Source organism: Numida meleagris, chromosome 1 (assembly GCF_002078875.1).
Source record: "Numida meleagris isolate 19003 breed g44 Domestic line chromosome 1, NumMel1.0, whole genome shotgun sequence".
NCBI lineage: Eukaryota > Metazoa > Chordata > Aves > Galliformes > Numididae > Numida > Numida meleagris.
This window is the reverse complement of record NC_034409.1, coordinates 167,863,130-167,887,396: the sequence shown is the minus strand read 5'-3', so window position 1 is coordinate 167,887,396 and position 24,267 is coordinate 167,863,130. Positions and strand designations below refer to the sequence as shown.

General features: G+C 41.8%; 1 protein-coding gene across 1 annotated transcript in view; it reads right to left on the bottom strand.

The window, feature by feature from the left end:
- The window catches only part of FAM124A (family with sequence similarity 124 member A), a 39,449-nt gene continuing 19,505 nt past the window's right edge, over nucleotides 4,324-24,267 (bottom strand). The window contains exons 3-4 of the mRNA XM_021376711.1: nucleotides 14,595-15,334; nucleotides 4,324-7,628 (exon numbers count right to left, since the gene is read on the bottom strand). Coding sequence (XP_021232386.1) covers nucleotides 6,825-7,628; nucleotides 14,595-15,334 — 1,544 coding nt within the window. The 3' untranslated portion in view covers nucleotides 4,324-6,824. The remainder of the gene's footprint in view (nucleotides 7,629-14,594; nucleotides 15,335-24,267) is intronic.

Genomic DNA, 24,267 nt, shown 5'->3' with positions numbered 1-24,267 from the left:
GCAAGGGCAAGTGGGAAGATAGGAGGGTGCAAAGTCTGATCACAGAGTCACAGAATGGTTGAAGTAGGAAGGGACATCTGCTCCAACCCCTGATCCAGAGGGACACCCAGAGCAGGTTGTCCAGGACCATGTCCAAGCAGCTTTTGAAAATCTCCAAGAAGGAGACTCTACAGCTTTTTTTGGTGGCCTGTGCCGGTACTCTATCACCCACTGATGGGACAACACTGGAAACAGAGGGGTCCAGCCTTGATGTAGCCTCTTAGTGGGAACAGTCCATGGTATGAAAGGTATTAGGTAATGTCTTAGGGAAAGCTACTTGAAGAGGTTCAAAACAGAGCCAGAAATCAAGAAGTGATAATGAATCCGGTGTCTGAACTTTCCCTGACCCACTTCCATTTACCACTGTAGACATTTCCCACCACTGGATTTACAATGCAGTGACAAGAGCATTCCACACTTAGGAGCTGGATTCCTCCCTCGTGTACATGTGCAGGTGTTTCCTTCCAGTTATCTGAGCAACTTGATTTAGCTGTGCATGTCCCTGTTCATTGCAGGGGAGCTGGTCTAGATGACCTTTAAAGGTTCCTTCCAACTCCAAGGACTCTACGATTCTATGATCTCTGATCCTGTTCATTCCTGGGCTCAGAGTGGCAGTATCCTTTCCAGCTACTGAAATAACGTTACCCAACACTCTGCATTGACCTCACCCAGCACAGGAAGCATTTAATTAAATGACCTCAGTGAAAGCTGCAAATAAACATGAATGTCCTTTCATGTAGTGTACAAATTCAGTGCTGTTCATTGCCATAAGTCGTTGTGGAAATCAGAGGAATGACAAGAGATTCAGTAGGGAATCTGACATATTCTTGAAGGATAAATCCATTGGTAGCACAATATAGCAGTTGGTCACACAGTACATAGGTTTGGCTCAAGAAGTATGGATTGTATGTAAATTCATCAGTTAGCACTGTGCCGAGTCCTGGAAGCTAGAAAGGGATGCTCTTTACTCAAAGGACACAGACACTGTTGAGAAAATTCGTTATCTGAACAAAAACCATGTTGAGCCAGTTTGGGGAAGAGTCAACACGGTTTTATATTGGGAAATCACACCTCATAAATCTACTAGATACTTCAGAAGGCATCAGCAATTATGTGTACAGCTAAGAACAGCTTTCCAGGGCCTTTTATCATAATCTCTTAAAGAAATCATGCTGCGATGGTTTAAGAGGTAAGGTTATGTGAATAAAGAACTGATTAAAAACAGAAAACAGAAAGTAGAAATAACTAGTTCTGACAGTGGAACGAAGTGGGCAGTGGAATCATGCAGGGATCTGTACTTGAGCTTGTACTGTTTTGCATGACTTAAAGCTGGAAAAAGGGTGAGCTTGTGAAAAAGAAGTGTCTTGAGGATATTAAGTATTCAAGATGGTAAAGATGATGGACAACTGGGGAAGCTGCACAAGATTCTTACAATACACAGCAATTGGGCAATATAATGGTAGATGAATTACAGGGTAGCCAATTCTAAAATAAATTGCATTGAAAAATAACTCTAATTTTACATACATGATACCTGGCTCTGAACTGGCTTTTGCTACTTGGAAATTGGACCTTGGGACTATATAAAGTTTTATGAAAAGTAGCTCCAGAGCTCAGCTGCTGTCAAAGAAACAAATCACATTTTACAAATTACTAGGAAAGTAATGGAGAACAAAATAGAAAACAACTTCAAACTCTTCTGTAAATCCACAGTCCACACATCTTCATATCTATGTGTGATTACATCTAGAAGCACATAGCAGAATAGAAAAAATACAGAGGGGTAAGAAGCATGGAATGCTTCACAGAGATGCTTCACAACGAAGCATGGAATGGTTTCCCACAGGGGCAATATTATAGAACTCTATAAAAACATGAGTAATCTGGAAATAGTGAACAAGAGAAGGTTACTGAGTATCTCTCCCTGCAGCAAATCTGGGGTTTATCATGTGGAGTTAACAGCTGGCAGGCTTAGGAGATGGCCCTTTCTGTAAACAAGGAGGTAGGCAGTGGAACCTCCTTTCACAGGATGCTGCCAATAATAAATCAGAAAGGAAATGAATGCACAGGAGGAAAACCATTTGCAAAAGTGCCATCTATGGCACAACAGGGTTTCCTGAGCCAGACACATAGAGTCATAGAAGCACAAAATTGTTTGTCTTCAAGGAAGGGACCTTGAAGACCATCTAGTTCCAATCCCCATGCTTTGAGCAGGGATACCTTCCTCTAGAAGCCCAAAGCCCTATCCAAACTGGCCTTGAGCACTTCTAAGGATGAAGTATCCATAGTTTCTCTGGGCAACCTGTTTCAGTATTTAACCACCCTAATAATTTCTATAGCCTTTTGGTAGGTTCTTATGAAGGTAGCTCAGGTGTACAGACTTGCCCACTGCAGTGCTTACTACCCAGGCATGAAACTACAGGCCTTAAAAAGCTTCTGAAAAGAATCACAAGAGCTCAACTCCTTGCTGATACCAGCCACTGAAAACACCAATGTGGTGTTTGCAGTGTTCTGATTTCTTCTTCCATAGTTTAGACATCCAAGGTTTTTCTCTGCCTCCAAAACTCTTTGTTGAGACTGGATTGGACCAGCAGATACAAACCAAGACCAGGATAGCTCCATACTGCTGGGCAGATGGGATGGCCAGTGTCACATTCTCAGGTTGATGAACCTGGAAATAACTTCTAAAAATAATCTCAGCACTCTCAGGATGTAAAAACATGATTAGAGATGTGATGGGACAGTTGCACGACTGGAGCTGCCTTAGCTGGATACAGGTTCTTTAGGAAAGACTGGCAGATAGTGGTGGAGTTTGTGCTAAAGGCAGTTAAGCAATGCAAATGTATGCATATTTACCAGGGAACAGCTGAGAGCTCATGCGCTGAGAGAAGCTAACAGAATGGATATTGTTGTGGGCATCTCCTACAACTCACTCAACAAGGAAGAAAAGATGGACAAAGCCTCCGAACAACTGGAAACTGGCATAGAATGGACTAGAGCAGTTCCAGTTTTCTGTAATTGAAAAGAACTGCCAACTGGATAATCCTCAGTCTTCACACACAATCTCTTCACTCTCAAGATCTGCTTCCAGGCCTTCCAGGCATCTGTGGCTAGTAGCAAAGTTTGAAGGAGAAAGACACTAATCACACCAGGGAAAGACTGAGTCATATACTCAATGAGCTGCACGTATACAAACCCTTGGGGCTGGATGGGCTACTTCTGACAGTGCTGAAGGAGATGGCTGATGTCATTGTGACATTGCTCTATGTCCGTTTTGAAAGACTGTAGTGGTTGGTGAAGTCTCAGATGGCTAGAAGAAAGAAAATGTCATAACTTTTAAGAAGGGCAACAAGGATCTGGGGAACTACAGGCTGATCAATGTAACATCAGTCTCCTGGAAGATTATCATGAAATCTTTCTCAGAGCCGTTTTCAGGCACAAGATGAACAAGAAGGTGATTGGGAAGAGCCAGACAGAACATGGGATATTCTGAGTGCAGATTAGGAAATTATTCTTCACCATGAGTGTGATTAAACACTGACACAGGTGGCCCAGAGACACAGCAAAATTGCCATCACTGGAGGTTTTTAAACATGACTGGATGAGGTCCTGAACAGCCTGATTTGACTTCAAACCTAAAGATCTGAGCCTTCTTCCAGCTCAGTATATTCTATGATTCTGTGACTATAGCTTTGAGCAGATCCCTTGGACTAGACAGGCGCCAGAGGCCTCTGCCCACTCCTGATGTTTCTGTGATTCTGTAACTGTCATGTATGTTAGACCAATGACACAATGTTAAATCAGAAAACCAGAAAAACTAAACAAAGCCAAACCTACGTAGCGTTGACCATACAACGTAATGTTGACATGCAGACAAATCTCACAAGAGGAATAAAAGAATATATACTGCATTTCACCACATAGATGGAAATAAGAAGGAAACACTTATGAAGATCAATGTGCATGAAACAAACTGAGATGGGGTTTAAGCACACAAAGATTACAATATTTGTCACAGCTCCTATTTCATTTTTCATCTTTACTGGAGCAAATGATTTACAATACTACAATGAGAAACAAAAGATCTAGTCTGCAGAGACAAAGATGAGTCTAACATAAAAATATTTTTGCTATGTTTTTTTTTTTTTGCAATTATCCCACTGACAGGCACTGGGGAGCCTGTGTCACTGCGTTCATTTTGAAGCCTAGTTAATATAGTCAGTGAGTCTGCAATACTTCATAAATGAACACACAGAAGGATAAGCACAGATGACTTTTTGTCTCTATTTTATTTAACAGAAACAACACATTTGAGGGTAAGAAGGAAAGAAAGTCCAGGGAAAACCTGCAATTCTCAGTGACATTATTCATAATTTAACTAAAACAAAATGATACATAGGTAAATACCATAAAACCTGTGCATATTTAGCTTTCTGATGAGATCAGCCCCTTCTTAAATAATGGAAAGAGAATGAATACTACCTTCAGTGAAACACTCTTCAACTTCCAACTTTCTCTGTTACAAACAAAATGTTTTATGTACACTATCTTTGCTGTTTTTTTCCTAAAATGCTCAGTTATTTCAGAATTTGTTTACAAGTACCATGAATGTAAACAGTGAAAACTTTCATTTCTAGTTAAGTATCAGTAAACAGAATTGAAATACTTGGAGACAGAATCAGTGGAGACACCATGAATTCAGTCTGTGGAAGTTCATTTGGCTTTCCTCCTGTTAAGATTAATGGGATAAAATCTGTAGGTCAGATGACTGGGGAGCTCCCAGTTAACAGCACACATAAGCTTCACAATTGTCACTTGAGCTATCCTATTCTTGCTTGTAGACTTCCAATACCAGTGCTTCCTGAGGCGTCAGGAGATGGCCCCAGATATGCTGAACAACTTCCTGCAGAGCTGAAAGACATTTCAAAGCCTGCTCTTCATTAGATAACCAAATCAGCTTTTGTCAAGAGCTTGGATGTTGGCCTGATTCCAGGATCCAGCAAACACATCAGCTGAAATCAGTCCTCTGAATACTTTGATTCCATGTCCAGATCAAATGCTATTTGTGCTATTAAAATATTTTGAAAATACCTTTTTTTTCCCTCTTCCAGATGAGAAATACTAAAATTTTAACAGATTTGAACTAATTTTGTGCAACATAACAAACATTTTTCTTCACAAATGCATTTTTTATTCAGTGCCATCATGGTAAGCCTTCAGCATCTGCACCTGTATAGATTTCATGCAGCATTTAACATACACCTTTTAACACAGCCATTTTCTTACTGGCTAGACCAAAGCTGTAGTCAGTATCACTTCTCTCTGGCACAAAAGTAAGTTTTCAGTATCTGCATGATGCAATCTATAAATCTGACTTAGAATTGATCATAGAATGAATCACAGAATGGCTTGGGTTGGACCCCAAGGATCATCAAGTTTCAACCCCCCCGCCACAGGCAGGGCCGCCAACCTTCAGATCTGGCACTAGACCAGGTTGCCCAGGGCCTCATCCAACCTGGCCTTGAACACCTCCAGGGTCAGAGCATCCACAGCCTCTCTGGGCAGCCTGTTCCAGCACCCCACCACTCTCTCTTTGAAGAACTTTCCCCTGACATTTAATCTAAACCTTCCCTCCTTGAGCTTAAAGTTGCAGGTGAAGTTACTTAGCTGCCATATTAATAGCTTTTTACTTACAATTTATCCCTTTTTAAATATCAATTTAATTGTAGCAAAACAGGTTATCAAGAACATGTATTTTAAAAACACAACTTGAAAAGCCAGTAATTTTTGACTTGTTTTCCCTTTGGATTTGAGAAGATACAGATTTTACCTGAAACAAGTAAGCCTGCTCTGGAAATATGAAGAATACATCTTTGCATCAATTATTTTTAACAGAAAAATAACAACCCTTAAGAAAATGGAGTTGTTATATGTTTTGGATTGGTGGTGTAGCAAGGTATAAAAATGCTGGGTTGTTTTTCTTGCTTTGTTTTCCAAAAAGGTAAACTCTGAATAGTCTGAGTTAGAGGTAGTAAATAATGTTTACTTGAATTACCACTGGCTTACGCAAGTGGTTCAGGCTACAGTCCCAGCTGGAAAGAATGGGCTTCATGTGCAGATGAGTAGAAAAAGTTACATAAAATTTCCAGTTTGGCACTTTCCATATTCTGTGTTATCAAAGTAATGATATCCAGTGGAGCTTCCTCTTCCCTGTGGGAGGAATGGAGCTTCTTTCCACCCAGCGCTGTAAACTCTCAGATGTTAAACAGACCATGGGCATCCTCACAGGAAACTTTTCTGAGCCTGCTGGAGACATGCTACTGGGACTTGCCTGTTCGGAACTTGCAGGCGGGAAAGATCTCTTTGTACTCCCACCTTTCTGAGTTAAGGGAATTTCTCTGAAAAGTTAAAGCATTTGGTGTCACAAATTACTCTTCAGTTTGTGTCGAAGAAAATTGGATAATTATGCACCTTTTCTGGAATTTTCTTCACCAATAGTCCAAAGGGTTAGTCGTAGAAACCCTCCACCTTGCACTGTCATGGACAAGCCTCTGTGCAGATCACTCCCTCCAGTGCAGAGGTACTGGCCACCAGCTCAGACTGCTTTATGGTACATACTTTGGGGACATTCATCTCTTGAGGGATCTGAGAGCTTTCTTCAAACATTTACCATACTCCTCTGCATTACCTTCTCTTCCACGAGGAAACTTCTGTAAGCTCAAGGAGGGTCCACTGCAGTCATCACAAGAAGAAATTTGCCCCAGAAGGTGTAAGACAGAGAAACCTCAGATGTAAAATTCTTCATCATTAGTTGGTGAAGCTGGGAAAATGCTACCACAACCATCAAGGGAACAAGGGGCTGCTCTTGAGGACTGTTTCCGCTGCTTGGAGAGAGATGCTGACATCAATGAGCTGGAAGACCGTTCAGTGAGAGATGGTGGCGAACCATCCATAGGATTAAAGGTATTGCACATGACGGACACAGGCCTTCCAGTGCTAGAAGCCTTTGTACTCATACTGCAGGTTTGCTTCTGTTGGGGAAGAGAGGTTTCCAAGTCACTGCAAAATCTGTCAAGGGCAGAGTATGCAGAGACCACAGACAGGTCTGAGAAGGACAGCTTCCTCCCTGTGTCCACATCAGTCTCCTGTGCATCCTCCAAGTCATCAATGTTAAGCCTAGGGCTGCACCTCCATGTTTTTAACCTGGTTGCAGGTGACTCAGTATTTAAAAACTGAAACGCTTCACTGAAATGAGCAGTCTCTGAGGCTGAGGAGGAACTCACTGTGGGCAAGCAGAACAGGGACTTGCTTCGTTTAAATGACCACAAGATGCTAGAGGCACTGCTGGATCTGCGTGTGAAGTCTTCTTGATCACTGTGTCTGAGGTCCTGCTGGGAGAAACCAAGATAATGACCAAGGCCATTTGCATGATGCACCTTGTTTTGACTCACTTCTTTTGGCTGTTCAGGGACAGATTGGTGGCTTTGAGGATGAAAGCCTGGCAAAGTGGTGGAGTGGGAATCTGCTGACACAGACGGATATGGTTGCTTGTTCTGCTTTGCAGACTTCCTACACCAACTGCGCGCTTGCTGCAGCAGGAGAGGGAGAAAAGAAGATCATATTAATACAGAATTGGCAGTCTTACAACCGTAAGTCTCCGTTGCTGAGTTGTTACTGCAAATAATTACGAAGCAGACTTCATTCAGTATGCTCACAGCAAATGTTTCACTTCAATAACAAAGAGAAAGCATCCTGCCAAAATCCCAAATATTTACATAAGGAGCCTTGAAGTAAACAAGAATAAACGGAAGAGGAGCCCTGCCTTCCAGGCTGAATTACACTAGCTTTAAAACCTCACATAGTATTGACTTGTTCAGATTCATTCATATTCTGCTTTCCAGCATTACTACCCTAGTGACAGCTAAAGAACAAAAATAAAGAAATGGGAGATGTACGGTACTACCACTATTATTCCTCATTTCCTCATTACTGTGGTGCAAATGTTTTTATTTTTTCATCTGAGACATCAAAAAGTCTTTAGCAAGTAACTTAATTCTCTGACCTCTCAGTGGGAATAGACCACTTCTTTCAACTGGCACATTTTCTCCTTCATTCAGTTTGCTGAGCAGAATGCTCCACAAATACGCTAACTCCTAAGGACTTTAAGGACAGCTTTAGACATCTAACTTGCTTGTTGACACCTAGAATGAAGAGAGCTGATAGTTATGACCTGAATCTGGTTCCGAATCCCATCCCTCCGGCAGGATTCACTTGCCTACCTGCCAGATTCTTGAGCAATTGTTATGCATGGGGAGCCAATGTCCTCAAAGAGTAGCTGGAGGCCAGGCGACTCTCAGAGGGGATTACACACTGATAATTAAATGGAGCCCCCAGTGTCTCAGCAATTATAAACTCTTTTCACCATCCCACTCATCTCCGTAAGGCTTTCTCAAGTTTGCTTTTTAAAAAGTTTGGTTGAGATTCTTCTTACTGGATTTTTTCATGTAATTCAAAATGCTAGATTTCAGTCCCAAAAGAGAGAGGAATTAATGGGACAAAATGCAAGAGCCCTTGAAAATAAACAACAATTTCAGCTGTGGGACTTGTCAGTCAAGAAATAACAAAGGAGGAAGAATTAGAGGTCTTAGTCACCATGCACTATTAAAATGACAAGGCTGTGAGAAACATAATTCTGGGCAGTTTCAAGTTAGGTAAAAAAGTGTTAATGCAGTGCGTACAACACTAGTAAGGCCTCATCCAGACTGCTGCACATGACTTAAATCACCTCTTTATGAATAATAATAAATTAAAACTGGAAAAGATGCAGGCAGAAGATAAAAAAAGATAAGATGAACTATCAATTAAGAAACATGTATGACAAACTATTAAAGGGTTCCTAATCACAGCAGAAGTAGAATCTTCTGGGGCAAGTAGTGGCAAAGATGGAGCTTGATCGTTTTACAAAAGAGATTATATGACATGACAGAAATGGTTGAGGCCCAGCAGCCAAGGAGGTCGTTTTGTTATCCCCTTTCTCTAAAAGAACTCCATACATTGCTGCTTCAAACATCTTGCTAGTGCACATCATATTATCTTAGTGACCTAGATCTGTCACAACAATCTTCTCTTTCTCATTGCAGTGATTTTACAGGGGGAAAATACAAGATAAAATGAAAGAGAATTTTCCTGTTTATAAAAATGTTCTGCTTGTTTCTGATTGCGTACCTGGAGGTGATTTAGAGGACAGCCAATCCTTAGGAATTCACTTAGGCATTGTAGATGTATATATATATACATTCCAATGTGTATGTAATGAAGTATGTTAATCCATAGCCTATTTCTGTTTAACAAAATAAGATGTTTTCTTTAATGCCATAAATAATTAAATGTATTCATGAGTAAATTAACCACAGTTTCATAAACTGATATGGAAAAATATCAGTTGGAATGATTATATGGAAATATATGAAAAAGAATCAAATAAAATGAGTTAAACTGTCAACAAAACATGACTGGGAGTCACTTTAGATGCCTTTATGCAACATCAGTTTATTTATGCAGTTGATGAGTTAATTTGTCTGAGAAATTACTCAACAAGATAAAAGACTTGGGTCCATGAAGAAAATACCAGCTGTTTCTCAACTGAAGACACTTCACAGAATCACAGAATCTCAGAATTGTAGGGGCTGGAAGGGACCTCTAGAGATCATCGAGTCCAGCTCCCCTGCCAAAGCAGGCTCCCTAGACCAGGTTGCACAGGTGGGTGTCCAGGCAGGTCTTGAATGTCTCCAGAGAAGAAGACTCCACAACCTCCCTGGGCAGCCTGTTCCAGTGCTCCATCACCCTTACGCATATTTGTGCAGAACTTTCTACGCTCCAGTTTGTGGTCATTCCCTCTTGTCCTATTGCCACACACCGCTGAAAAGAGTCTGGCCTCGTCCCTTTGCCTCCCGCACCTTAGATAGTTAGAGACATTGATTTGATCCCCTCTCAGTCTTTTCTTCAGGCTGAACAGACCTAGGTTGCTCAGCCTTTCCTCATAAGAGAGGTGCTCCAGGCCCTTTATCATCTTTGTGGCCCTCCGCTGTACTCTTTCCTGTCTTTTTTGTACTGGGGAGCCCAGAACTAGACATAACACTCCAGGCTTTTCAATTCCATGGGCTGAATTTCTTTCTGAATTATTTCCTTTATTTAACTACCTATCTTCAGCCTTCCCATCATTTGATTTCTCCATTGCTCGCTGTCTTGCCACAGCCTGACCCAGCTGCCAGCATCACGAGCGAGCTTGGTGGAGATGCTGGCAAGGGAGATCAGCCATCTGAGGCAACAAAACTCAATCTAAATGAGTGTGCACAGCTTCCACTACACCAAGAAAATTGGTTTTGATAGGAACTCCAAATCCAGGGAGAGAGATCTGCCAGACCCTGTCACAAATACACACATCAGAACCGGCTGTAGATTGAATTGATTAGCTCTCGGACAGAACAGGCTTTCTCATCTAGTGCTTATCTGCTACTCATTTATAATCTCGGCACAAATCTTTGTGAAGCAGGGAGGGATTTAGAGTCTTTGTGCATTACAATAGGTTGTAGAAGAATTTCATGACAAATATCCAGGAATGCAGCAAACTTGGGGTGAACCTCACAGAGAAGTACTTTCAAATTCACATGGGGGGCTGCCCATACTGGCCAAGCATTCCACGAGTGCTCCTGTAGCCTACTTTAAGCTACCTGCTTTTTAAGAAAAAAGATCATAACCAGTCAAATGGGCTGTACTGCAATTACATCACTATTGCAAACTCAGGTTTTCCCAGCATTACTCAATAGCAGCATGATGGTGTTTGTTTAATTGTATTTAAACCAGTGGGACTGATGCAGAAATAAAATATTTTAAAAAAAATCAACTTGAGAAAAAGTAGCAAAGGTTAGTCTTTAACATCACCACAATAATAAGTTTTACCTGCAAGGTAAAATGTATTCAGAAGGACAGAATATAAAAAGACAAAATCCACAAATGCAATTTGAATGTGAATTGATCATATTTGAAAAGCAGTATGTAGTATGTTTACAAAACTAGAATGGATGTGTCTTGTAACACTTTACATATTCCCTGGCAAGAGATTTTGCTGGATGTAAAGAGTTATCAGAGATCTTACCATGCCATGAAATATAACTGCCTCAATGGAGAAGACAGATAATTAAAAAACAACTGAGAGATCACCTCCCATTTGAGTTACCAACTGACTCAGATGTGTCCCCACCAAAACTAATATTAGCACTAGGAAGAACTCTACTGCCATAGTGAGACTGTGCTTTTTTCCTTTATTTTTCTACCCTATCTAAAGACATTCTCCTAATTTAAAGAGGCCATCTGTGCACATTCTTCTCTCTGCTCGCTACCCCTTGCTTGTCAGCCATGCGTGATTAAGCCAGCCCATCACTTACTAACCTCTCCTACTTCCCACACTGCACTGCCACGCATGCACGTTCATCAGCACTTCAGGTGCCCCTGTGGGAGTTAAGCCCAGAGGCAGCCAGGAATTCGGATAAGACCTATGAAACTAGCAGTATACTCTGTATATACTGGTATACTGGTACATTCTTAGCCACAATATTTACATATTATTCCCACAGCTCCTGCTTCTGGCTTAGCAGTGGTGAAGCAGAGTGGGTGTCTTCCCGTAAGTGTTGCTCTTAAGTCTTGCTTACCCCTTTGCATTGGTTGGTATATAGGTACACCACTGGAGCCAACTTGCCGACATACAAGTTACTGCGACAAAACAATTTTAATTGGCTTCCAAGTGAATGAAGGAATGAAGAGTATGATATTAAACAGACTTATCTTGCCCATAAATAACATTATTTTCTCCTGCACTGACTCTATTTAAGCTCCTTGATAATTCCATTTGCAAAATGCAGTTTTGAAGAACATAAATCAACTTGGCTGGCAAGTATCTGAGTCCCTATAAGTGCACAAAGAAAAACACAGAGGTCACATCTTGTTAGTCTTATCATGGAATTATACTCCAATTTCAAACATTAATCACTGCCTGCTATTGGCAGAGTCATATATCTACAATTCTGAGTACAACAGTTAATTGTACTCTGTAGAAAAGTACAAGTATCAATATCCAGTAAATAAAAACATTTCAATGATCAATAAGCTCCAAATTATGTGCAGGCTGAAAAATGTGGTGCAGTCATTCTTTGGACTTGCAGAATTATGAAGAGGTGAAAGTTATTACTAATAGTGCAGTATTGATAGTATTGTTAATAGCGCTACTCTGCAAGAAGTCAAAAGGTAGTCCTATATATTACTTTAAAAGGTAGACACTATAATTTACTTTTAACTTAGAAGGAGTTCAAAGAGTGTAAAGAAGTCTATAGATCTCCAAATCATATGCTTCCTATAACCCATGCCCCATCGTATAATTCCTTTTCCTTAACAGACCACCCTGTCTTGAATTAAGTTGTTAACCTGTTTGCATTTGCTGGATGGCTGTTACGAAGTTGGCCATCAATATGAACAACTGCTGATGTAAATCTGCTTTTTGACAGCTTTTTGCTCCTGTGCCAGAAGAGTAATTTAGGTGAAACCACCTTTTCCCATTCCTGCTGTTGACCTTCTGATGTATTTTCAGAGCACAGAGTCCCCACAGAATGACCTTGGCTTGACTCCCATGGCCTTACTCCATCAGTTTCTATTTCTAAGAGTCTCTCCTCTGCACACAGTGGGAGCCCTTCCCTGCATGTGCACCTCCCTGAAGTTCCCTTTCTGGAGGACAAGCGGACATGAAACCTGGAGTACCTTCTGCAGTGGCACAAGCACTGTCCACACTCCTTAGGGGATGCAAACTTTCATGCATGCTGAAGACTGCATTCCCCTTTTCACGGGCAGGTTGCAAGATGACTGAGTACAAACAGGGCATTTTCCTGATTCCTCTTTGGACTGTACAAACCTATTAAAACTTGTATAGCAGGACCTTTATTTCATGACTTTACGGCCTCTGTTCTCCCCCTATTTTGCTCATATTAAACTTCTTTTGCTTCATCCCACTCCCAGAAAGCCTTTTCCAGCCTAGATGATTCTATGGTTCTACGTGATAATTTCCATTTCTGTAAATTCATTCCCATTTAGTATTTTGCACTCCAGCTTCACATCATCACCCTCAGTGAAAACAGAAATGAAAATCACTTGCATTTGGAGGCTTTCGTTCTTCTCTTTTGATGCCTATAATTAAAATCTTGTTTTAATTTTTTTGCAAGGCTTATCTTAGTCTGCTGTTTGGCAAGTCTCACTTTGCCGCCATATTGTGTGGTGCCTGTTATTTATGAAAATTTGCTGTTTTGAAACTAAAAACCTTATTTACAAGGCGTGTGGTGTGTTTTCCTTTTTTGTTTGTTTGTTTATTTATTTTCTTTCTGCTTGATTTACTTGAAAGCAGTGAAAGGTCCCATATACCAGTTATATCATATAGAAAACACTTGGCGAGAAAAAAACACACAAAAACCAATGAAGGAAAAGGGAATATAGGTGAAAGTGGCTGCTGTCTAAAGGTATAATGGTGGCTCAGGTTTACAAGCTATCTTGGCCAAACACAGATATGCCTACAGAGCAATGAGTAATCCTGACAAACTGGCGCCTACTTTGGCAGAAGGGTGGGGAAGGTGAGTTCACAAATGAAATGCACTCCAAAACAAACACCCTTCCTTAAAAACTGAACAACAGTCTTCCAAAGGTCTAAGCTCCTTGAATCATATGAAGCAGCAATACATTCCTTCACCTCTGCAGTGAAGGAATGCATGTGAAGCTCACTCAGGTCTGCCACACAAACCCTCTGCAGAGCAGGCAGCTATTAAAAATCTTCTGCCTGTTTTCTTGCTTAGCTCCCTCAGATGTGGTGCATGCTGATACGCTGCCCATAAATCAGGGCTACAGATGTCTTAATGAACAAATTACCTTCTATGATTTGATTACGAGCAGCTGAGATTACTCTGAAAGGAGAATCTGTGTGAATCTGTCTCCTAGGCTGCTCTTCAGGTTGCATTTCTTTTCCTTTACCTCCTTTCTCCCCATCCTGATAATCACTGGGTAAAATACAGGTGCTGTCACCTTGTTTTTTCAAACTGATGCTAGAAAACAACTTAAACCATTAGGAATTCTTCTTGTCTCCCACAAAAATCTCATAGCTGAGAGCTATTTTATAGAACTATCAGTTCTGTGCATATACTTCTTATAAAACTTTACCCATCAGCCATCATTCCTCTACTTGGACTCATAATTCTCTCTCTCCTCATTCTTTAAAACATCTACCTCATCTCACATCATTCTTTGCATAAACTGAGGTTGACTGATATCTGGATAGTATCACCAACTGCCTTCCCGAGTACTTACACACACAGCAAGGGGTTTTGAGTTCTTTAGCAGTAATGTCCTGGCTCTTTCACCTAGCACAGTGCAATAGAAGAGCCTCCACTTCTGGTTGCTGAAGTAGGCTAAGGTTTTCGGCACAAAGTCAATAAATGTGCTTCTGTTTCACTGTGTAGTGGGCTCACCTGCAAGAGGATCCTATTTCCATCATGATCTTCAGTCTGCCACCTGCCTTCACTGATTGGGCTGCAAGGGTTGGGCAGGAGAGGAACAAGCTGTCCAACATCTTTCACTCTGAACTCCAGCACTGCTGACTCAGTTGGCATTGGCACGTGGCCCTTCGGAAGTTTTTTTAAAGAGAACTGGATGTCTATTTCCATGTTAGAATAGACAGGAAAAATACAAAAGTCCGCTTTTTTCTGACATACTGGTCTTTTCAGTATTAACTCATAAAACTTCAAAATATCAACAAAGTTTTCATTTTTGCAGTAAATCGTGAAGCGGATAATTTCTTTCCCATAATGCACTGGACGAATGGCCCACAGAGGAGTCTCTGGAGCCAAAGTGTAAAAGTCCTGGCTGCATGGCATGTAAGGGAGGAACTTCCCATGCACTTGCTCTGTGTGGTGGTAATGCCAAGGCGGCCGCTGAAAGGTTTCATGGAGTTGCAAGATGGGTTCTTCTCCATATTCCTCCTGCAGGAACAGAATGACAGCGAGGGCTGGCTGGGAAACATCAGCCTTACTTGGCTTCCTGCGCTTCTTGGACACACGTCTTTCTGAGACTCGAAACAGCTGGAGTTCTGGATGGATCCAGGCTAGAAGCTTATCGATCGCATGCTGAAGAGTCTTGGATTCACCCGGGTCTGTGATAATATGTACACTGACAAGGAATGGGTCCTGTATGTCTTCCACAGAAAGTTCACCTGTGAGTATAAAAAGAAAAAGAAGTCCTTAAAGGCGTCAAACATACTAATTTCCTTGACTGTTGTCAACATTGAGGTGATCCTTCATAGAGAAGCAGTCTACTCAGTCACACTGGGCTTTTTTCTCACCTCTCCCAAGCTCACTTACAATAAACTAATGTGCAGACATATATCAGTTGAGAACATAACCAGAAGACAGAGAAGTTTCATTAAGCATACCCTAACAGTTGCTCTTTCCACTGAGGCAGCACCCAAAAGACATTACCCTAAGCACACTTCAGTGTTATAAAAGAGCTGCCCCTTACAGCTGAGACGTAGGAAAGACAAAAATATTGATGTAACATGGGGGTGAAAGGACCACTAACGATGTGCAGAAGAATTGGGGTGGATAGTGTTCACCCCACCTTGTTTTAATTTGTACCACTTGGCTTGGGGCATGGAAATTACACTGCTGAACTCCACTGTATCACCTTGACACTGAAGTTTTCCACCAAGTTAAAAGTGTTCTGTGTCCTGAAGGCAATGGTTTTAATAAGTAAGACAAAGTTTGTAGGAGAAGCAATATATTTTATTAGACCAACTGATACATTTGGGGAAAAAAAGAAACAGACAAGCCTTCAGGCACACGAGCCCTTCTTCAGGAAAAGATATTACTCCTTCCTATAAATCCTGCACCATTTAGATCTTTAGACCATCATAACTACAATACTACTGCTTCAAGGTTTTTATAAGATTAGGGAAGAGTGGTAGAAGCAGGAAGCACAAAAAGTTACCTTTACTCAAGAGAAAAAAGAAATCCCTACTTAGCTCTGGGAGTGTTCAAAGGGGTTGTGTGTGCTGCTGTCCCTGAGACCTCTCTGACAGCTCAGCAGCAATGGCTGGATGGAGGGCAAGGGTGGAATTACCACTCCTGCTCTGCTGGAGCTGCATGCCAAGAGGGATGCATGCAAACAAAGATCCAAGACAGTCCAATAAATCATCCAGGTAATCTGGATACTTTTGCTGAAACGGTTCCCTATATGTGGTATTCAGAAACTACCTACACGTCTGAGACCTCAAGCCTGGGCACAAAGCCTAAGTGTGTGAGGACTTAGAAAGGCTTCCCAAGCTTTTCATTGTGCAGACCATGTTTAATAGAGGGATTGTCTCACAGGCTGCCTCCCCTCCTATTGGCAATCCTACGAATCTCTCCCTCCTCCCTCCTGGCATCAGAACAACATTCCTGTGATACTTCAGCAATTGCTTTAATGGAAAACCAGCACTATACAAGTAGCATATTTTAGTTGTCTTTTAATACAGGATACTATAAGACAAAGAGAAAGCTTTCCAGAAATGACCAGTAAATACAGCATCAATCTAGAAGATGCAGAAATACACAGTATGCAGAGCAAACAATATGCATGCATTTTGCCCAGGGCAGACAGAAAGAACCCAAGGGAATAATCAAAAATACAATTACAGCAGAGTTCTTGTATCTCTGCATTAAACAGTGATGCAGAGTGACTTTGTCAGATGGTTAATGTAAGAAAAAAATTGAGGCAAAATAAATCTGTGTCAGTATATGGCAAGAGGCTCTGCTGTGACAATTGTTACTGGCAGGTATTGTGAAAGATATTCCGTGTCTGTGTGGGAGAAAGACAAAGGGGATGGAGGGGAAGTCCTCTTGTGGCCCTCTACATGGGACAGCAGGACAGGAAGGAAAACAAATTGTGGAGGACACTGATCTAATAAAACCAGAAAGAAAATAATAATCACCATAACTACGCAGCCATTCATTTGCTAAGACTGGAATAGAAGATGTTCAGCTCTTCTCTCCCTTCATTTCCTTTGTCACACAAATGCTATCAAAGCATGCAACAAGCGACAGGCTTGATATTTATGCATACAAATGACTGCAGCTCTGAAAGGAGCCCGGGCACAACAATGCAAAACAAAGAGCCATCGCTGTTGCAGGCTTCTTGCTCTGAATTGGAAAAGAAAAATCCCTGAGCATGGCATCTCTGCCATCCTGTTGCTCAGCGTGGTGTAAGGACGCTGAATGGTCTAAAGCATTTTTCAGCAGAGGAGCCATTAGAGGAGCCAGCAGCAGCATTAGTATTCTGCAGTGACCGCTGCCTGTGTCCATCAGCACCAGATGCTCAGAGGCAGCCTCAGAAGGCCACCAAAACACTGCACAAAACCATCATCAGAAGCTAGGTTTATATACATAGCAGAGAAAAGCACATTTTTTCGATTTTTTTTTTTAAGCTAGAAGCAGCTAACTATGCCAAAGGGGGAAAACTGTAGCAAATCAGTAGAGAGAGAGCTTCAGTGTCTATTTTAGATTAGCAAAGATGCTTTGACTGCAGTATGGGTGCCACTTTCACACCTTTCATTATGTAGCTTCTGTGCTTATAAAACAGGAAGCTGCCCTTTCTGATTTGGTAAGAGAAACAGAAATTTAAAGAAAGTAGAAATGAGAAGCAAGGACCGAAGAGAAACTTCCCAGAGCTGATGATAAGCTGCAGTGTTTTTATGTTACTAACAAGGCTTTTTGCTTCACCTCACAGGGAAGGAGGGGAAATGGCACCATTCCCCATGACATAGCTCAATGTGCCCCCTGGCAAATTGTCACAGAAGCAAATGAAAGCTCTGCATATGCATTAGCCTTTCTGCATTACTGGTTAATCCCACAGAAAATATCAAAATGCTGAGGCATCTATTTGGAAATAAGCTCTGTGGTTCTCACAGCCGTGACATTTTTTCCCCTGTGACAGAAGGGGATTAGTTCTTTTTGACTTAGCAAAGCAGCAACGTTGCTTAGAGGTAATCACTACCGAAAAATGAAAGAGCATTTCACAATCCTAGACTTTTTGCTCCACTGCCAGGTAGCACTGTCACCCTGGAGAGGTAACAGTTAAGGTTCGGGGAACAGCCACTGCCCCTGGGAGATGCCAGGCATTCAGAGCCTCGTTTCCAGGTAACACCATTCTTGCTGAGGCTGGTCAGGAATGCAGGGCACACCATGCCACAGCTGCCTGAGTACCTTTGTGTCAGTGACTCCTGCAGCCGGCCCAGCTGGAAATGCACACAACTGGAGCGGCAGCTCCTTCTCCCTGGAACATGCACACATTTCACACTGTAACACGAGACGCATCCCATCACTGGGAGCTGTGAGAGGAGGTTTCCTTCATGACAGCTGAATAACCCTGGGCTAGAGAAGTTTCCCTCCTGCATTTGCCTTTTGCCCCCAGGACTTTTGTACACTCAGCTCCAACAGAATGGACCCTCATTATAAGGCCACAGCCTGGCAGCTGGTCCCTCTTTTACAAATCCCTTTCCCGCTGAAGCTGTTCTGCACTCAGGTCTGTTCATTTTCAAGGGAGTGCTCCAAACAGTTCTTTATTTCAGGAGAAGTCACCACCATCAGCAGCCTCGGTGACACCTGGTTTTCCTGGATTCTCCAGTGGGCTTGGCTGGAATCGCCAAATTCAGCCCATAGCTGATGTTAGGAAGGAGATAAGCACCTGCCTTCCCAAAACACAAAATCATAGGATCAAAGAATCATCGAATGTCTTCGGTTGCAAGGGACATCAAAGGTCACCTAGTCCCACTGCTGCATGCACAGTTGTCTTCCTCTATACCCAGCACTAGATCACGGCCCCATCAAGCCTGGCCTTGAACATCTCCAGGGATGGGGCATCCACAGCTTATCTGGGCTGCCTTTGCTGGACTGTTCCATCTCTCCTAAGCCTGAATTGATGAATGAAGATAGAGTGCTACAGACCCCTGAGACTCACCAGGAGATACTTCATGAACAGTTACCCAAGGATTAGGCAAACTTGGTAATATGGGAGGTAGGATGGAGTCTAAAGCAAAGTGAGATTTTAAGCAGACCGGATCCCAACCCCAATTTCTGCATGGGAAAGTACATTTGCAAACAGAGGCAGATATTTTCAGTCTTCTTTGCATCTATATTTTCATTTTTCTATCAAGGAAACTGAGAGGAAGTACTCAACCTATAAATATTTGACGTAACATTTTGAGTTGAGCTGTAACTTTGCATTTTGAATCTCAGCACTGTAATATGGCTTCGCACTTCCCTGCTATGGCATACTGCTTCATGGGAACCAAAGTCTGAGCCTTTTACACCTTACAGAGAAGATTCATTTAGGACTACATCAGGCAGTAAGGCTTCAGATTCAATTCTGACCAAACTGTCTGATGTGCTACAGGAGATGTAAATCAGGCATCAAGAGAAGATCAGAATGAATGCGTCAAGCTCCACAACTGCAGCTCCCATCAAGCAGTACTTCATTATCAAGAAATAGTTGCTAGTGGAAGATGATGAAATAACTCAATACTGAACATTACAGATCAGCAAATTTTCTTCATTGATAATAAATAAAAATATTCCAACTGTGGGAATGTAAAAAAAAAAAAAATCAAAACAATGAAGTCCATTGTACAAGTAATGTCAGTAAAAAAAGAACAAAACACTAACTTTTCCTAACTGAGACCTCCTGAGATTTTTGTTGCACAGATTATTTCAATACTTCCCTAATTCATTTCTGTTCCAAAACACAATGCTGAAATGGTAACATTTCTCGCTGAACAGGACTTTTGCATTTCATTTGACTCTAAAACAAGACTGACCCTTTTAGGTGTGCTAATTGAAAGGCTCTAGGGCAGACATAAAGGCAGAGGCTATTTTCAGAAACAAGGACCATCATTCTCTGGGCAGCTGCAACTGAGGCATTTAGTGGGCACCTCTAGCAGCAGAATCCACTGCTAGGTCATGCTTTGATGAATTATACAGCATTAATAACCTTTTGAACAAGAAGGATTTGACAGATTCATCAGCTCCTCCATTGTCTTTCCCCACTGTTTAATAGCATCTGACAAATGCAGGACTGCAGGATAATGTGCTTCTCAGCATGCTCTGCTTAGCACACCACCTCAAGCTCTTGAAGGATGCTCAGAAGCAATAAGAAGGGGGATGTTCTGTGTGGCACAGTAACAAGAAGAGAAACATCCTCCACCCTACCATCAGAGCAGAATTTTCCTGTGGAGCTGCAGCTGAATGTTCTCTAATGGAGGTAATGGTGCCAGGATGTTCACTCCTCCATCTTGCTGAAGGAGTTTAGAAAATGCATCACAGGTAGATCAGCACACTGACAAGCATGGCAAAACTGTCAATCTGCTCCTTCAGATGGGCACATAATATTAGGCTTTTTGTGCTGTTATCTAGTTGCTCCAGGGCCCAAAAAAGTTATTGAGTAAAACCAAAGCTGGAAAATTAAGACAATTATCTGCCTGATGGAGATAAAAAGCTTTCTGATACATTAATATGATCGGTCTTCAGAGGAGATGTCACTCCCCTTATAGTGTTCTGCAAGAGCCAATCCTGCAGGAATTAATCTTGTCAAAAAGTGATACTTAATGCCCACAGAGGCACTGCATGATCAAACAAAGGCAATGGCAGGTCTCTCCACGTGGTACCATTGCTGTTAGATGGTGAAGCAATTGCTGGAACTCCCCACTACGCTACAGACCCAGCAAACTCATATCCTTCCCCATCAGTTGCATTGTCCTGACCTCCCTAAGGGCAATGTTTCATGATCAGTTCAAGATGCGGTTGAAAGGGGCCATCCCCCCAGTCCCTATTTCCCTCAGCTCCTCATGCACAGTGTTTCAGCTTTCCCACCCATTCCCTAACAACTTGGTAGACAAGAAACAGTTCACACTTGGTATAAAGATATACCTGTGCTGTCTGTGGGCTGACTCTTCAGCTGGAGGTTAAGAAAACATAGAACTCCAACTCAAATTGCAGCCTTTTTAATCCCCGGAGGCAAAAGTTTGTCCTTCTGCCTTTCATCCAGAAACCTGTGGAATGTTAACATATCTGGAATCTTTATTTCTCTATTAAAATTCCCTGAACATGGGTAAGAGGGTGAAAAATGAGTCTGTGAAGAGAATTGGCTCAATTGTATCATGTTTCTTTCCAAGATAGGATAAAAAGAAAGGGTCTGGAATGCCAAGAAGTTCTTCTAGCTGTGTAATCTGGTGTCCAGAACTCTACAGCCAAAAAGTAGGAGCCCACGGTAGGTGCTTTCAGACAGTGGTTATAGGCAAAAAAACTGCTTGGCAATTTCTCGCAAATATCCCCCAAAGAAGGATTTTCCCACCAGTGCTGTGGTCTCCTTCATCATCTCCTTACTCTTCGTGCTGCCTGACATCCTTGCAATCTGTTCTCCCACCCTACAACATGCTGTTGACACCATACCCTACACTGTTAACAGCTATGTTAGAAACAGAGTTTCAATATTAAAAAAAAAAACAAAACATTTTCATCTACTTAGTCTCTGGAGAGAGCTGTAGTCTTACTTCAGTGCTCTCCTCAACCACAGATTAAGCTACAAACTTGCAGAAAAGCAAGAATGCCAAAATGCTGATGTACTCACACACTGCTGGGGCAGGCACTAATAAATCAAGACTAGTGGTAAAAGGGCAGAAATTGGCAACACTGTTAAGCCAGCCTAGCTTGGTTACACTCGCATCTATCATGATGGTGCCAGGACCTTTAAACCAAGTTTTGTAAGAGTACTTCTTTGCAGCCCAACTCATGGTTCTCGATCCGTACTTACCTACTGCTGATGCCTGAAGCAAAACAGCATTCTGTACTTTTGGACATGCCCATGAACACTCTGTGCTAAATCCAAACCTGGCACAGGACCCTCATTCTAGTCAGAGATGCCAGCTTCTCATCCTCAGTGGCACCAAATCCATGCTTACTCCTTCTCACTACAGCTCACACCCTCACCTTGCTATGTACTCAGAATGAATAAAAATAATTTTAGAATTTGCAGACAAAACCCATTGCTCCAGGAAAAATCACCTGGAATAGAGATGTTTGAGGTGCTGAGTTTCTGCAGCTGTTATCTGTAGTTCAGTGCATGCAAAGCACACAAAACAGTCTAGGGCAACCGTTCACTGAAAATCTATATAAGCCAGGATGGGAAGATTAGCATAAAGTATTATTATAGGAATTCAGGGGTATTCTCCTGGAGGCCAATTATTTTTGTTTCCCCTCTTCCCTCCCACACTGTTCACCACAATTCAAAATCTATCTTGAGAGTCTCAGTCCATTTTGCACTGCGTGTGTTTTCAAACCACAAAATGGATTCTCGTGATTTGGCATCTTCATTACCTGTCTTCACTCAGTAGCCACAATCTCCATCCATTTCTCCATCTAGGGGCTCAAACAGCTCCACCTCATAGAGATTAATTCTTACAGGAGACCTGACATCCACAGAAGAAACAGTAAGTAAATTCTTTTCTGAATTCTGAAAAGTATTCCAGATCTGTGGGAAACAACTGGCAATTGTCATTCTGCATCTTTCAGAAACGACAATCAGAAAACCCTCTGTGGGGAACTCAATTGTAGCAGTGAGCTGCTGCTCACAAGATTTGCCCCAGTGAGTTTAGTGATGCTGCTGGCATGAGTCTGCATCATTAGGCTAAAGCACGGAGCTTAGTCTAGTGGAGAACCACAGGAAAAGTGCATTAACTATTAATACTCAACTATTACATGAATTTGTTTTATCATTATTTTATATTGCATGTAGAACTGAAAAAGAGTTGCCCCACTTTCTGAAGGGGGCAGAGGAGGGAAGAGAGTCTAACACTGAAACAGAGAGTAGTATTCCAGATGACTCCAGACTTCCAGCTTAGACAGTTTAAGCTTTACAAAGATAGAAGTCCTTTCTGATGATAAAATTTTCCTAAACAAAGATATGGATTGTTGCACTGGGCAAGAACCCAGATGCTGATATTCGGTGTTCATTTCGGATCTCTGGACAGAGTTGCAAGGTGCTGTAATTCAGTAAAAATTTCATCAGCAATCACTGCTATCCATGTCAGCATTCAAACTGCATACAACAACAACATACAGTTCCAAGTCCTATGACTGCAAGCACTGTATTTTCTTAAAATCCAACTCCTATATAAAGCTGGGATTCTCAAAAATGTTGTTTATAAAAGCACAGAAAGAACATGGCGTTTGAAAAACAAGAAATTCTGTACACTTGAGCAGCTGACAAATTTGGTCCAACAGCGAGCTCCATACCTCACAGAATGTACTCTAGTTAACTGAGAGCATGATTTTATGATTGGCTTAAGACAGTTTAAGACTTCACTGCTGGCACTCTTCCCCCTGCTATTCCCAGCTAAGTGTTTCCACTGCTTCCCATGTGTCAGATCTAGATGCAAGGAGAAACAGCTTGCTGAACAGACTGGAAAGAAAGACTCAGACAAGGAATAATCAGGACTGTGTCTTCTGGTGGCAGTCAGAGTACTGATCTGGCTAGCGATGTTAATTTTCAGGAAGACTTATTTTAATCAGCTTGTTATCGTAACGAGGTGGCAGGGAAACCTGTCCAGGAGCCATGACAAAGCACCTACAATTGAGATGCGTCTCATAAAAACAGGGGATCAAGCTCTGAGGCATGGCCAATCATTTGCCATATTCGTGCCTCTCTAGACAATCCACTTCACAGCAAAAGGACATTTAGACTCTCCAGTTCAAATACCATTTTCAATGTCACAATCCTTTCAGCTGACAGGAGGGTGCCATTCAAAAGATACAACAAATACAAGACACCAACAAAAATAAAGCAGGCATCTGACATCTACTGCTCTGGAATGTGGCCCACACCAATTAGCAAATGCCCCAGATCCCCACTGAACCTGCAAAATAATTCTACTTATTTATTTTAAAGAGTTCAAATAAAAGATAATACACCACAATGAGGCACTGCAACGATACAATGAGAAAATTAATCGCTGGCATTCTCAACATGGCGTGCTTATAGTAGAAATTGCCTCCTTCATCCTTCATGTGTGTTTTGCATTTGACTCAAAGAATCAGTTGGCTTTTCCCTTTCTATCTTAAC